The sequence below is a fragment of the Lytechinus pictus genome, chromosome 7 (assembly GCF_037042905.1).
Source record: "Lytechinus pictus isolate F3 Inbred chromosome 7, Lp3.0, whole genome shotgun sequence".
NCBI lineage: Eukaryota > Metazoa > Echinodermata > Echinoidea > Temnopleuroida > Toxopneustidae > Lytechinus > Lytechinus pictus.
Genome location: NC_087251.1, coordinates 31,417,561 through 31,431,491, shown reverse-complemented (window position 1 = coordinate 31,431,491; position 13,931 = coordinate 31,417,561). Strand labels below are relative to the sequence as shown.

The following is a 13,931-nucleotide window of genomic DNA, read 5'->3' as shown; positions in this document are numbered from 1 at the left end:
TTTATCTAAGATTTAGGACATTGTTTTTCTTCCTACATTGGTCCGCTTCGAGTGCGGTATCGAGGGGGAGCTAATAAACTTTTGACCAATGATTACTCCCGTTAGCGTAAGTGGCTCAGCTCGCGCTCGTGTTTCATCCAATCACGTTCAATAAAAGGGTCGAGAAAATGTGGAAAAGAATAGTAATTTATTCAAGTATCAAATAAAGATTTAAATCATTGAATTATTAGAATTAAAGATTCTTCCGCCATAAGAAGGATCCCGACGCCCGGTCCAAACGACACCCTCAAAATAATGATTGCAAAATAGTTCTTGAAATTGACGTGATCTGAGTGCAGGATCGGCAGATAATAAATACAACGCAACGTGAGTAGACAAGACACACACAAAAAGAAGTGGGAGCCGACGGGGAGCAGACGAAATATTCTATCTTCAAAATGGATATTTCATCAGCATCTGAAGGGGGGATGTCACTGAACGAATACAGAGTAAAGAATGTATGTATCATTTAATCAAAATTTAATCATATTGGTCTATTGACACCACCCAAAATAGATATTCGACCAACAATATCCCGTACACCATGTAAAAGTAATACTGCCAAGTCCCATGCACGGGGTTTTGCGTAGTGTATGGTTGGAACTACCCCTTATCGACCACCTAATTTTCTAAGCATCGTATCTGCGAAAATATCTATCAGATACCTTGTACCTTGTACCTTGTAGTTTCAATCCCTGAAGTCCTCCACCAGGAAGGGTAACTCAGGGCTGACGAGAGTGGGAGTATTATTACTCTGTTTTGTTTTGTTGCAGGTTTTGCATGTTTAGTTTTGCTTTAAGTATGTCAGTGCTTTTGGAGGATACCATATCAGCTGTGAGGTTATTCCAGTGGGAGATTGCTTCAGGGAAGAAGGAATTAGCCAGTTGAGTAGTTGTGATGAACTTTGAAGTGACGTCATACAGTTCATCATGGGATCTTCTTAGTCTTGTTATTTTTCTTGTGGCATATTTATTTAAGTCAAGTTGAGTTTCTCCATGGATGATCTTATATAAGTTGATGATTCGGTGATTTCGCCTCCTTTCTTCGAGAGACATCCAGCCAAGTGTTGTCATTATGTTAGTAACACTGGATCCCCGTGTGTAGTTTCCTGTGACGAACCGGGCGGCTCGTCTCTGAACCATTTCCAGCAATTTGGTGTTCTTGACTGTGCCTGGGTGCCATGCTATCGAAGCGTATTCTAGGTGGGGTCTAATAAGTGAATGGTATAAACGTTCCTTCACTGTTTTAGAGCAGTGATAGAAGTTCCTTCTGATGAAGTTTAACGCCCTCGTACCTTTGGCGGTTGCCTGTTGTGACTGCTTATCCCATTTTAGGCTGTTTTCTATATGTATTCCTAGGTATTGATGGCTATTTACTTCCTGAAGTTGTTGACCAAGGAGTAAGTAATTGCTATGTCCTGGTACTCGCTTTCTGGAGATCCTCATGACAGTGCATTTGGAAGCGTTGAATTTCATCCCCCATGTGTTTCCCCATGTGACCAAATTATCCAAGTCTTTTTGTAGTGATTCTTCATCAGAGGGGTTGGATATTGCTCGGTAGAGTATGCAGTCATCTGCGAACAGTCTTGCCGTGCTGTGAACTGCTTCTGAGAGGTCGTTTATATATGAGATGAAGAGATGGGGCCCGAGGACTGTTCCCTGCGGAATACCGCTTAGGACTGGTAACCACTTTGATGTTTTACCATTCACTACTGTTCTTTGATATCTCTGGGTCAGGAATGATCTTATCCACTCAAGGGTCTTGCTACGGATGCCATACAATTGAAGTTTCTGCAACAATTTCTTGTGGGGGACGACATCGAATGCTTTACTAAAGTCGAGTATTGCGATGTCACATGTCTCCTTGTTGTTGTGATGAGTAGCAAGATCATGGATTGTGGCAACTAATTGTGTGTCACATGATCTACCCCGTCTGAAGGCATGCTGGTAGTCAGAAAGGATTGAGTTTGAAGTAAGGTGTGTCATTAGATGGCTGTCTACTATATGTTCCATAAGTTTGCAGCATACACTGGTCAAGGATATAGGGCGATAATTAGCTGGATCATTTTTAGGACCCTTCTTGTAGATAGCAGCGATGTTCGCTTTACGCCAATCCTCGGGAAGGATCCCTTGGTCGTATGACTGTTTAAATATGAATTGAAGGACGGGGGCTATTTCTTCAGCTGTAAGTTTAAGAATACGGTTTGGTATGCTATCTGGTCCTGCGGCCTTTGAGACATCTAACTTGTTCAATAGCTTGAGGATGCCACTAACTGTGATGTTGATATCTGGCATATCAGGGATGTTTCTTGTTGGAAGGTTGGGGATTTGGGTTTCGTCCCTGGAGAAGACGCTCTGGAACTGTTCGGCCAGTGCGTCTGCTTTCCCTTTGTCATCAGTAATGATGTCGTTTCCCTTCTTAAGGCTCTGGATCCCTACGTTGTCCTTTCGCCTGGTTTTGATATATTTCCAGAACTGTTTATTACCGGCTTCTGAAAGAGTTGCTATGAATGTCCGTTGGGCTTTTCTAAGTTCTTTATTGACTACTCTTTTTATTTGTTTGTATTTGTCCCATCTATCTTGTCCTCCGAGTTGCTTTGCCTTTGAATAGTACCTCTCCTTCTTGCGGCAAAGTTTCTGGAGTTTGGGGGTTAACCAGGGTACTCTTGGTTTTCCTGACACTGTTTTTGACGGTACGTGTTGGTTGACAAGGTCGTGCATTTTGTCTCTAAAGTTGCACCAATTCTCTTCGACTGATTTACTACCAGGATTTGAGTCCAAAAAGTTCACGCAAAAATTATCTGCGTCTGTTTTGATTTTGTTTTCATCCATCTTTTTCCATTGGTGGATCTCTCTTGGCGGCCTAGTAGGCAGGGTGCTTTAATGTTAATTTCCACCATTACTACGCTGTGGTCAGAAAATCCTGGGTATGGGTGGATGTTCTTCACAAGAGATGGGTGCGTAGTGAAAAACAAGTCTAGGATATTTTCGGTTCCACTAGCATCTCGACGTGTTGTGAAATTGACGAGTTGTTCTAAGCTGTGTTCGTCAATAATTCCTAGTATGTCTCGTTGAAGTGGGGTTGTGGCCTCGGTTGGAGTCCATGACATATTCGGTATATTAAAATCCCCTCCAAGTATGATGTAGGGTGTGTTAGTTTCCTGTTGGATTTTTTCAAGGCTTTTGCTAAGATTTTCTAAGTCATTACTATTCGTTGGGGGCCTATAGTAGGAGCCGATATAGATACTGCTCCCATCATTTACAAGAAGTTGGCACCATGCTGACTCACTGTCTTCTTCAGCGAGATCAGGTCTCTCTATTATAGGGATTGTTTGGTCGAGGGCAATGAAGACTCCTCCTCCCTTTATGTTCTTACGGTCTTTCCGGATGACTTGCAAGTTGGTTGGAAAAATTTCAGCTGATGTTGTATTTTCATCGAGCCAGGATTCTGATCCCAATATGATGTCTGGTTTGGTTACTGTGTGGAAGGCCTGAAATTCAGTTACTTTATTTCTAATACTCTGGAAGTTAGCTATGGCTATTTTGATGTTGTTTTTCTTAAGTTTACATGAACTTGTATCGTTCAAGGTTTGTCTAACTTTAGATCTAATAGATCTACTCTCTTGTTTCTTCTCAGCTTTTCTTTGTTTAATAGTTCGTTTAGGACTTGATGTAGTTACTTGGATAAATTCTGAAGTATTTAGATCATCATTCAGGTCTGGGTCAAGAACATCAAATTGAAGTGTGCTACAATATGATTCATCGCCACCAGCATTTGATGTGACAATGTTTACATGATCACATTCCGGGCAATACCAAATGGCATTGGAGTTTTTCTTATGGTATTCATACAATTCATCGGTTACACCTGTACAACTATTGTGTGACCATTTATTACAGTTTGAACAAAGCATGCCTTTGTCGTCAATCTTCACAGCATAGTTACAAAGAGTACATGGATATTTGGGCTTCCTCCCTCTCTTTCTCTTGAGCTTCAGTCCGGCTCCAGGCTTAAAGTTTAGGGTGGGGCCAGGGTTTGGTTCAATGTCACCTGCGAGTAAGTTAACAATCTGGATAATGGCATATAAGCCTTTTGGTAGTTTTGAGCTGACCACTGTGGTTTGCAGTCCTTTCCCAAATTCATTATGGGTTACACAGTTATACGATATGTAATATTGGATATATAATCGTGTAATGGGCATGTCAATTCGGGTAATGTAATTTGATACGGGATCAAACTCACCAAACAGTCCAAAGTTAAAATCACGATAATCAGTATAAAATGGAAAGTTCCTACCGTGAAAGCTGGCTGACTCATTCACTCTCAAATCTCCACTAGATATACGTGTAGCAAGTAGAAACAGTCCTAAAAAGGCATGTAGACTCGATCTCAATAATGTTGTTTTCGCCATGTTGGAAATCCGATGCGATGTGGAGTTGAATGCAAAGTTGAATTTCCCGCTGTGTAGAGTATGCGTTGTGCGTTGTATAGTATATGGTGATGACGCAGTTAAAAATGACCGATGCAGGGTGATATAAAACGGTTAAAACTCTCCTTCTCGATAAAAATATGTCGTCAAAACTGTGCGATTTCCAATAATAGGTATTTAATAGGCAAGATAATCGTAAAAATCAAACAAGATGTGCAAGTAAAAAAGTGATATTCTAAGATTAAAAAGTGGGCCGACGCAGCGATCTAAAAATACGTCCACCCTCGTCAGAGCGCCCTCTGACCTAATTTTCGTCTCATTTGTGCAGAAAATTGAGCTAATCATATTCCCATGTTTCGATCGGCGACTCCGTTCAATTCGCGTATATATCGGCGAACAACGAATACAACGGTTTTACTTTTACATTTGCTCATTTGATTTGCAACCTTCTTTTGAAACCGACCACCCGCGATACAGAGTTTACGGCCGATTCTTGTCGCGGTGGGGAAATATTTTAACTCTTCCAAATCATTTCTGTGATGTCAACATGCTAAATGATCGTCTCACTACTTCCACTGCGAGCTCCGGCACATATGATTCGACCATTGACAATGGATATTTGTTCTAAAGCCGTTTCCTATCGGCAACGGGGCGGGTTCTGGTCTAGTAAAAACAATTTGATAAATTCTACTAAATTTTTATTTTTTCTCCTTCTTTTTCTCTCGTAAAATTGATTCTTACCGTTCCTATGGACACTGCGCCTACTCTCCCGCGCGTATCGTTTGTAATACGCAATAATTTTAATGCGCGCAAGGTGGTCGGTTTCAAAAGAGGTGGTCGATATGTAGTGGTCTCACTATACTCTCATAATGGGGCATTTTAGCAATCACTGCGCAGACCCACTAGCACTCCTGCTCCTACTACGAATGACTGAGGTAAAACCATAACAGTATTGACCTCATAGGCGACAACAGTGCTCATACAGGGTGGAGCAATTGTAGAAACTTGACGACACCTGCAGTTTAAACACACAAATCATCCTGTGCACACAAAGATTACATTGATTAATTTACAAGATTTGTAAGCGGGTAGAATTGTCTAACGTTAGATCTAACGTTAGACTAAAGTTGGTGCTTTTCTTTATTTATTTTTTTAGTTCTGAACTTTTTTGAGTAAAATTAGTTATTTTTTATTGCAGTTTAGTATCACAAATTATCACTGTAAAGGCTTCATCGTGGCGAGATACCACAGTTGTCAAAAAGAATACAAGACACGTAGCCATATTTTGTTTTAATCATGTAGATCTAATGTCATTTATTTTTTAAAAAGGAAAACCCTGATCTGATGAAACCGCAATTATTGTGATGAAGTTTTCAAAGTAAAATGATAACTATTAGCTCTACTTTGCATTTCAAACATCAAAATATCACAATGTAAATGATTTAAATCTTAAGACATCAAAACATACAATTCAACAAGGTCTATGTATAAAAATGAAAATAATATTTAGATTCTATGGAATATTAATAAGGGTATAAAAGTGAGGAATATGACTGAGGATATAGATAGTCTGCCATTGCAGATTTCTTGTCAATTCAATCATTTTTTTTAATTTTCAAATCAAACACATTTTGCCTACTCTATCCTTATTTAATTAAGAAGTTAAACTCAGGTGTTAATAAATGGACCACTTGATCTGGGGTTGATAGGGTCAATAATAGCAGGGGTAGCCATTGTACTTTTGTTAAAAGAGTTTTTAAAAGAGTTTAAAAAACAAAAAAGTTTTCACCTACGAGAAGATCAACAACCCATCAATTTGTGATTTCAAGTTCTTTTCCATGAAAAAAGTACAAAGGAAATGGCAATCTACATGTCCAATTAAACACACAAAAAAGAGTAATTTGAATATTGCACTTTCAATCTCTTATGTAAGTCCATTTTTCATAGAATCTAGATAAAAAATGCCAGTGCCACTTTGTTAAAATAATTCTTTTGTTTCATTTATACTAAAAACTTGTATAGATCTAGTGATTTTTGTTTTTATCCATTTTGCAAATTCACTTCATGAGTGTCTATATTTTTACTTTCTTTCAAACATTCCCTGTATTGATAATTATTTTTGATTTTTCCATTGTTTTGAAGGCTCCCAACATGGTATACTACATCCCAAACTTTGTAACAGAAGAAGAAGGCAAATATCTATTGAATCAGGTGAACATTTTTTGTAACCTTTTAAAAGTGTATATCTTTCGAACAAACCGTCATTTCTTTCAGTAAATTTTTAAAAAGTTGAAAACTTATGCAGTTGTAAATAAATGGGAGAAAGTGTTGTATTCATTGCATATTGACTTACTATATTTGTATAAAATTTGATATTGTTGAATTATGAAGGGATGGTTTCACATTATTTTGACATCAATTCAAAATGCTTTATTGTAGAGACCTTCACTTGTGGGTTGGTAATCATTAACAATTTGATTTTTTTATGAATGTGATGGATTTTCTATCACCAGGTCTATACAGCCCCCAAGCCAAAATGGACCCAACTATCCAATAGACGTCTTCAAAACTGGGGTAAATCCATTTTATAATCTTTTTTTTTTTAATCTTTTTTTGTTCTATATAAAGAAAATAATGACCAGTTTTCATTTGTTTAAGATACATTTAGAATGATATAAAGATAGTGGTTAATAAAATGAATCTTTGTGGATATATGGATATATTGTGTTCAAAGAACAACATTTTTTATTTTTAGAGAGAGGGTGAGAGAGAGAGAGCAAGGAGAAAATTATTCATTGCCACTTCTTCTTTTTTTTTATCTCTTTTTTTTTTTTTTAAGCGAAATGACAATGATAATGATGAGTTTGGGCTGTAATCTCAAACTAAATGAAGATTTTTGTTTAGTTTACATTTGTTTCATTTACCTTTTCTGATGTACATGTAGTATCTAAATGTATACTGCATTATTGATGAGCCAGAAAAGGTTTCCTACTAAAAGAGATATCTCTATGAGACTATGTTTCTATTTACTGTCTTTTTCTTGTGGGTTGTCATTACCAATATCTTAGCCCTAAGATATAAGTTTTGCTGAGCCATTATATGTATAATGCTCTACACCAGTTTCCTTATCCCTTATTTTTCCAAGGTGGCCTACCTCATCCTAAAGGAATGATTGCAGAGGAAGTACCAAAGGTATTAAAATATTGCAGATTTTGTGTTTGATACAAAGACATTGTTGATGGTTCATAATATTTTCACAATACTGGCTTTCATTCAGTAATTTACAATGATATCAATACTGATGTTTTGTCCTTTGTTGGGAATAATAGAATTATATTTATAAGAAGTTTTGAAAATGCAGGGTTTGACGTTATTCTGCACTCTCTCCCTTTCTTTTTCTGTCACTCTTTTGTATTTATTTGATTGATATTTAAATTGTGTAAGAAAGTTAATGCTATGAAATTCAATATGAAAATATAGAAATATCATGAAAGTTAATTAATAATGTGATAGTCAAATGAATATTCAATTAGAAGCAGAATTAATTCCAAAATACTTGAATGCCAGTTAGATACATCACCAAAATAACTTATTATGTATCAATAATTTTTTGTACAAAATGAAATGGCTATTCTAAAGTTGTGTTTTTTTTTTGTATTTTTTTACTTCTAACTTCATTCTTCTATCTGATTTCCTGATAATTGATTCCTTTGTTATATTCATCTAATTTGTTTCTTCTTTGTATTTTCTTTTCAGTGGTTGGATGTGTATGCTAATAAGATTGCAGAACTAGGTGTGTTTGGAGATCATATACCAAACCATGTCCTTGTCAATGAATACCAGTCCGGCCAAGGAATCATGGTAAACAAAGTTAGAGAAAAAGTTTGTAGTTGAGTGTTATACTGATTGTTATGGAAAAGATATGTAAGATACAATTGAAACAGATCATATACATTCATTGTTGTTGTTTTCTGATAGTTAAAGCCAGGTTTAACTCTTACAAACAAGAATTTTAGAACATACTTCTATGGAATGCTAGGTTTTATCTTCATGACAAGGGTAGTTGTGCCAAAATACTCATTGAAGTTGATTGTAAACTTACCTCATCCTTTTCTTCTTTTTTTTCATATAAAACCAAAATCATTTTTTGAAAACTTTTCCCCACCGTATCAAAATAATCTGTATTTTTGTCTTCAAATAAAAATGTTCATAGCAAACCACTGATGACAGTATTGGATCACCATCATAGGTACCATGAGTTGATGCTGTGTGTATGTGGAATTCTTCTTTTTTATATCTGTGTTAACATGCAGTGAAATTCCTTTTGATTTGTATATTTCTAGCCCCATGAAGATGGCCCTCTCTTCTACCCAGTTGTATCAACTATCAGCCTTGGGTCACATACATTCCTAGACCTCTACAAAAAGAGGGAGATGAACAATGGAGATTTACAGGTTTGATGCTTTTACTTTCAGTGGGGTAGAGTGAAATCATCAACATTTAAATGTATTATTTTAGTTATTATTATTATTATAATAATTATTATTATCATTATTATTATTATTATTACTATTATTATTATTATACGCCCATCCTAGACGGGACGTATTATGGTATCACGCTCGATGTCCGTCCGTTAACTTTTTCTTGTAAACGCGATAAGTTCAGTTTGACTTAACCTAAGCTCATATAATTTGGTGTGTATGATACTAGCCTATTGTTTTGAGGTCCAAAGGTCAAGGTCACAGTGACATGTTTTCATCTTACCCTTCTGCAGTCCTTGTAAACAGGATAACTTCAGTTAAACTTAACCTAGGCTCATATAATTTGGTGTGTATGATACTAGCATGGATCCCAAAAAGTCTATTGATTTTGAGGTCGAAAGGTCAAGGTCACACTGACATGTTTTCATCGTACCCTTCTGAAGTCCTTGTAAATGCGATAACTTTAGTTTAACTTAACCTAGGCTCAGATATTGATTTTGAGGTCAAAAGGTCAAGGTCACAGTGACATATTTTCATCTTCCCCTTCTGAAGTCCTTGTAACCGCAATAAATTTAGTTTAACTTAACCTAGGGTCATATAATTTGGTGTGTATGATAATTGCATGGATCCTAGGAAGCCTATTGATTTTGAGGTCAAAAGGTCAAGGTCACACTGACCTGTTTTCCTCTTACCCTTCTAAAGTCTTTGTAAATGCAATAACTTCAGTTTAACATAACCTAGGCTCATATAATTTGGTGTGTATGATACTAGCATGGATCCCAGGAAGCCTATTGATTTTGAGATCAAAAGGTCAAAGGCCAAGATCACAGTGACATGTTTTCATATTACCCTTCTGAAGTCCTTGTAAATGCGATAACTTTAGTTTAACTTAACCTAGGCTCAGATAATTTGGTGTGTATGATACTAGCATAGATCCCAGGAATTCTATTGATTTTGAGGTAAGAAGGTCAAAGGTGAAGTCGCCATCTTCCACTTTTCTTGCTTGACCAATAACTCCATTTTCCGTTTTACAGGCGAGCGTATTATGTGCTCGCCTTAGCGACACTCTTGTCATTATTATCATTATTTTCATTATTATAATTATTATTACTAGTAGTATTATTATATATTAGTAGTAGTAGTAGTAGTCATAGTAGTGTTATTATTATTTTTTTTATTAATGTTTTTTTCATTTTCATCATGATTATTATTATAAATCAATTAAAATGCCAACCAAGAGATAGTTGTAATGTAGTCTCTGCCTAGATAATCACTGTAGTGCTTTTAAATTCATGTTTTTATCATTAGCAATCATCGGATGAGGGGATCCAGAACAACTTGGATTTCAGTGAACCATGCTTCTCTCTTCTTCTGGAGCCATGTAGCCTCCTGATCCTACAAGATTCCATGTACACCGACCACCTACACGGCATAGCAGAGAGGACCACAGATATCATCACATCTAGTGTTGCCAATTTGAGTGCCACTGGCTACCAAGTAGACCAGGAGATTAAAAGGACTTGTAGGGTGTCCCTAACCATCAGGTACTTCCCCAAGACTTTGAAATTCAAACTTAAGTTTGGAAAGAGGTGATAAATTGACCATCCCTTAGCTTAACACGTTGAAATTGAAATATGACTTTGGAATTGAAATTTGGAAAGGGGTGATAAACCAACCATCCCTCGACTGAATACTTCATTTCGAAATTGAAATTGAATTTTGAAATTGAAACTGACGTTTGGAAAGATGAGATGAACCAACCATCCCTTGATTGAATGCTTCATATTTGACGAGACTTTATGAGGAAGACAGATTGAACCCACAACTACTGCACCGGTAGCAATTTCTATGACTTAGCAGCCTTAAAATGTGGAATATCCTATCTGAATACTAAAAGAAAACTATAAGAGTTCTAAATATTGTACCTTACGTCTCTTTGCAATTCGGTGTTTAATTGTTAATTTTCTTATTATTTGCTTAACTGTTTTATTTTCTGATATAATGCAACTTGTTTTTTAAATTAGCCATTCCTTTTTCATTGAATGTAATTATGTTATCTACATATATATATATTTTTCTATGTTTGGGCACATGCTGATCATCACTTTACTTTTCAAAGGATCCACACCTAATATATTTCATTATATCCTACATAGAGTAAATCCTGTATAGTGATTGGTTCAAGTAGCATCATGTGACCTAATATATTTCAACTATGATGTTGCGTGACGTCAGACCTCGATATATTTTTGGATATATCGAGGTCTGACGTCATTATTTCGCAAAACTGGATATCGAGCTAAACTCTCGGGCGTACCGGCCAGCGCGCTCTCTCTCCCGGGCAAGTCCAGCGATGCGTCGGCGCAGGTACTAATCTGCGTTCCGCTGAGCGCGGTGGCTCAGAGAAAAGTAGGTAATTCAACCCAAGTAACCGGACTTTGCAAGCTCAACACCTAGATTTTTGTTGTAAATTATCAAAAGTAGGATATAAAACAAATATACCAGGCGTTTCATTCGAAAGCATAGTGGGAATTATTAATCCCCGGTTGGACTGACAAAACTACTATATTTCCCTCGGGGCTTCGCCCCTCGGGAAAAATAGTAATTGCCAGACCAACCTCGGATAAATAATTCCACTATACTTTCTCAAAGCCTGATATATTTGTTTATTGTATGTTTTGATAACTTGAATACATTGTTTTTTATGTATGTTGTTTTTTCCTCATGAAGGCAAAATAAATGAGATTGAAGTCAATTAAATAATAGGTCTGATGATGATGATGATCATATGCATTTATACAATTTATAAAGACAGTCTATCAGAATATTTTATTCCAATGTGCACTGCTATTATTAATAGGCTGGCTTTAGCTCCAGCTGATGCTGATGCCCCAGAGTTCATCTTTTTGAATGAAAATGATAAATCTTAAATTAATAATAATGATAATTCATCTTAAAATTTATCTTAAACTGTTCTAAAATAAGATGCAGCATTTAAAATGTTCACTTAATGCTTTAGATAGATAAAATACTGCTTCTATTTTTTTTCATGGCCTTGAAGGTTAAAATAAAAATGGCATTTGCTTTTGTCAGAAATAGTATGTGCCAAGGGTGTCATGTGCCAAAGTTATTATACAGATGACTCAGTTATTATAGGCAGGCTTATATTTGTATGATTCATGCATATTGCTATGGGCAGAGGAAACAACACTTGTTAAAAGGATACACCAATAAACTATATAGTATATACTTTTGAGAGCTTGACTGAAGAGGAAGAACATAATAGTTTACTAATTAGAGAAGCCTAATAAAGAAAGATATCATATAAAAGGCCTTGGTCCAAGTGGATCAAGTGATGTAAAGGTAAACTGGGTGTGATGGCCTGAGATTGATATCTTGGCCTATTCGGACTTATTTTAGGATTATCTTAGATTATATGTATGGATCCCTAGCTGCTGGCACACAGTACTTTTACTGAAAACTTTCTTTATGATCTCGTCACCAAGAAAGTCTTGTATGCAAGGCAGCTTAATTTCATGGATCTATTAAGAGGCAACTCAAATGAAATATATGTATTTATATTTTCTCATAAGTGATTTGAACAGGGATTTCTTGCATCATAGTGGTAAGAGGAAACATGCTAGAAGTAATTATCCCTTTCAATGATATTTATTGCAGGAAACAAAAATAATCTTTTTTATATATATTGATGATTTTTTTAATGCTATTCCATTATTGTAGAACTTGTTTTGAATCCTTGTGGAAAAATTAAAATCATCTGTATCATAATTCTTGATTTGATGGAATTTTTCCTTTTTATTATCAAATTTATAAGAAAAAGTTTAATAAATGACATTTCATGAAATAATTTCAAAGGAAATAAAGAGCGTGTTTCATCATTGTTTCTCTCATTTGCATACTGACAAGGATGTGTATATAAAAGGATGTGTATATATGTACTGTTTTGTGAAAATTTGTAAGTCTTAAAAATGCCATAACTTTCTTATTTTACATCTGATTATGGTGAAATTTCAGTCAGCTACGCTTGTCTGATTTTTTTTTTTACTTGTTCAAATTAACCTGTTGTTGGGGTGGACTTTTATTTACAAAAATAACAAAAATCATAGCATTGCCATTGACAAAATAATCCGTCTCTGTGTCACACTTAAATTTCCCCCCTTTTTAACCAAACAATCAAACTTTTGTTCAATCCTCTTCTCCAGCCAGGTTACTAAGAGACAGAAACTTAATGTTATGCAGCAATGAGAAGAATCTCTTTAGTTAATGTTTCTGTCAATGAATAATTCATTTACATGGTAATTGTAAGGTTTGGCCAGGGCAGTGATTGTACCTTGCCTTGAATGAATAGGTCCCTTGTTTTGTCCCATGCAGTGATCCATTGATTTTGACCAGCTGCTTGGGATGTTTTCGGGCAAGGGTGTGTGTCCCAATATTTTAAAACACCTCTCTTTCAGACTTGTGAGCACACAAATTATGTGCAGATTTTAGAGGAGATTGCCATGTCATCATTTTGAAGATATTCATGCTTATTTTTGCTGAAAACCAGCTATATTTACCAATTTTAGCTGCAGTTTTTTTAGGCCTGACATGTGACGTGTTAACCATCTTTAAAAAGCCTGTTTTCTGAAAGTCAACGGTAAGTGGAAATGACATTTCTCTACTTTTACCCAGTTTCTGTAACTATGATATTGCAACAACAAAAAAATCAAAAGGAAACAACGTCTGAGGATGATGTAATATTTGAAATAGTTCATGATACTTTGATGTTGAATGCTTCTGCGCTGTCAAAGGCTGCAGGGTTAAAGCCAGGGTAATAATATCCAGGTCCTTTGGAAGCGCATAGGGACATTATTTTGTACTGTGATATGCGCTATACAAGAACTGTGTTATTATTTTTATTATAAATGGTCAAAGGTGTATAAGATATAGATTAACATTTTGTGGATGTGTCTAGACCA

General features: G+C 35.9%; 1 protein-coding gene across 6 annotated transcripts; it reads left to right on the top strand.

The window, feature by feature from the left end:
• The first annotated feature begins 139 nt into the window (after positions 1 to 139).
• Positions 140 to 12,780, top strand: LOC129264563 (alpha-ketoglutarate-dependent dioxygenase alkB homolog 6-like). 6 transcript variants are annotated; one of them, XM_064102504.1, is made up of 8 exons: positions 881 to 922; positions 3,939 to 4,095; positions 6,611 to 6,679; positions 6,982 to 7,042; positions 7,614 to 7,660; positions 8,225 to 8,329; positions 8,812 to 8,922; positions 10,261 to 12,780. In XM_064102504.1, the coding sequence occupies exons 3-8, from the start codon at positions 6,620 to 6,622 to the stop codon at positions 10,543 to 10,545; spliced, it is 669 nt and encodes a 222-aa protein (XP_063958574.1). In that variant the 5' UTR covers positions 881 to 922; positions 3,939 to 4,095; positions 6,611 to 6,619; the 3' UTR covers positions 10,546 to 12,780. The 6 variants fall into 6 exon arrangements, with proteins under 6 accessions (XP_063958570.1, XP_063958576.1, XP_063958571.1 ...); XM_064102505.1 differs by having other exon boundaries at positions 903 to 922; positions 3,976 to 4,095; XM_064102500.1 differs by lacking the exons at positions 881 to 922; positions 3,939 to 4,095 and adding an exon at positions 140 to 497.
• The last annotated feature ends 1,151 nt before the right edge of the window (positions 12,781 to 13,931 follow it).

Excerpts from the sequence above, each read along its gene's own strand:
- LOC129264563 (XM_064102500.1), top strand. The coding sequence starts at position 438 with ATGGATATTTCATCAGCATCTGAAGGGGGGATGTCACTGAACGAATAC. Across the intron at positions 7,661-8,224 it reads TTGCAGAGGAAGTACCAAAG|TGGTTGGATGTGTATGCTAA; the intron begins GTATTAAAATAT and ends TTTTCTTTTCAG. Across the intron at positions 8,923-10,260 it reads TGAACAATGGAGATTTACAG|CAATCATCGGATGAGGGGAT; the intron begins GTTTGATGCTTT and ends TTTTATCATTAG.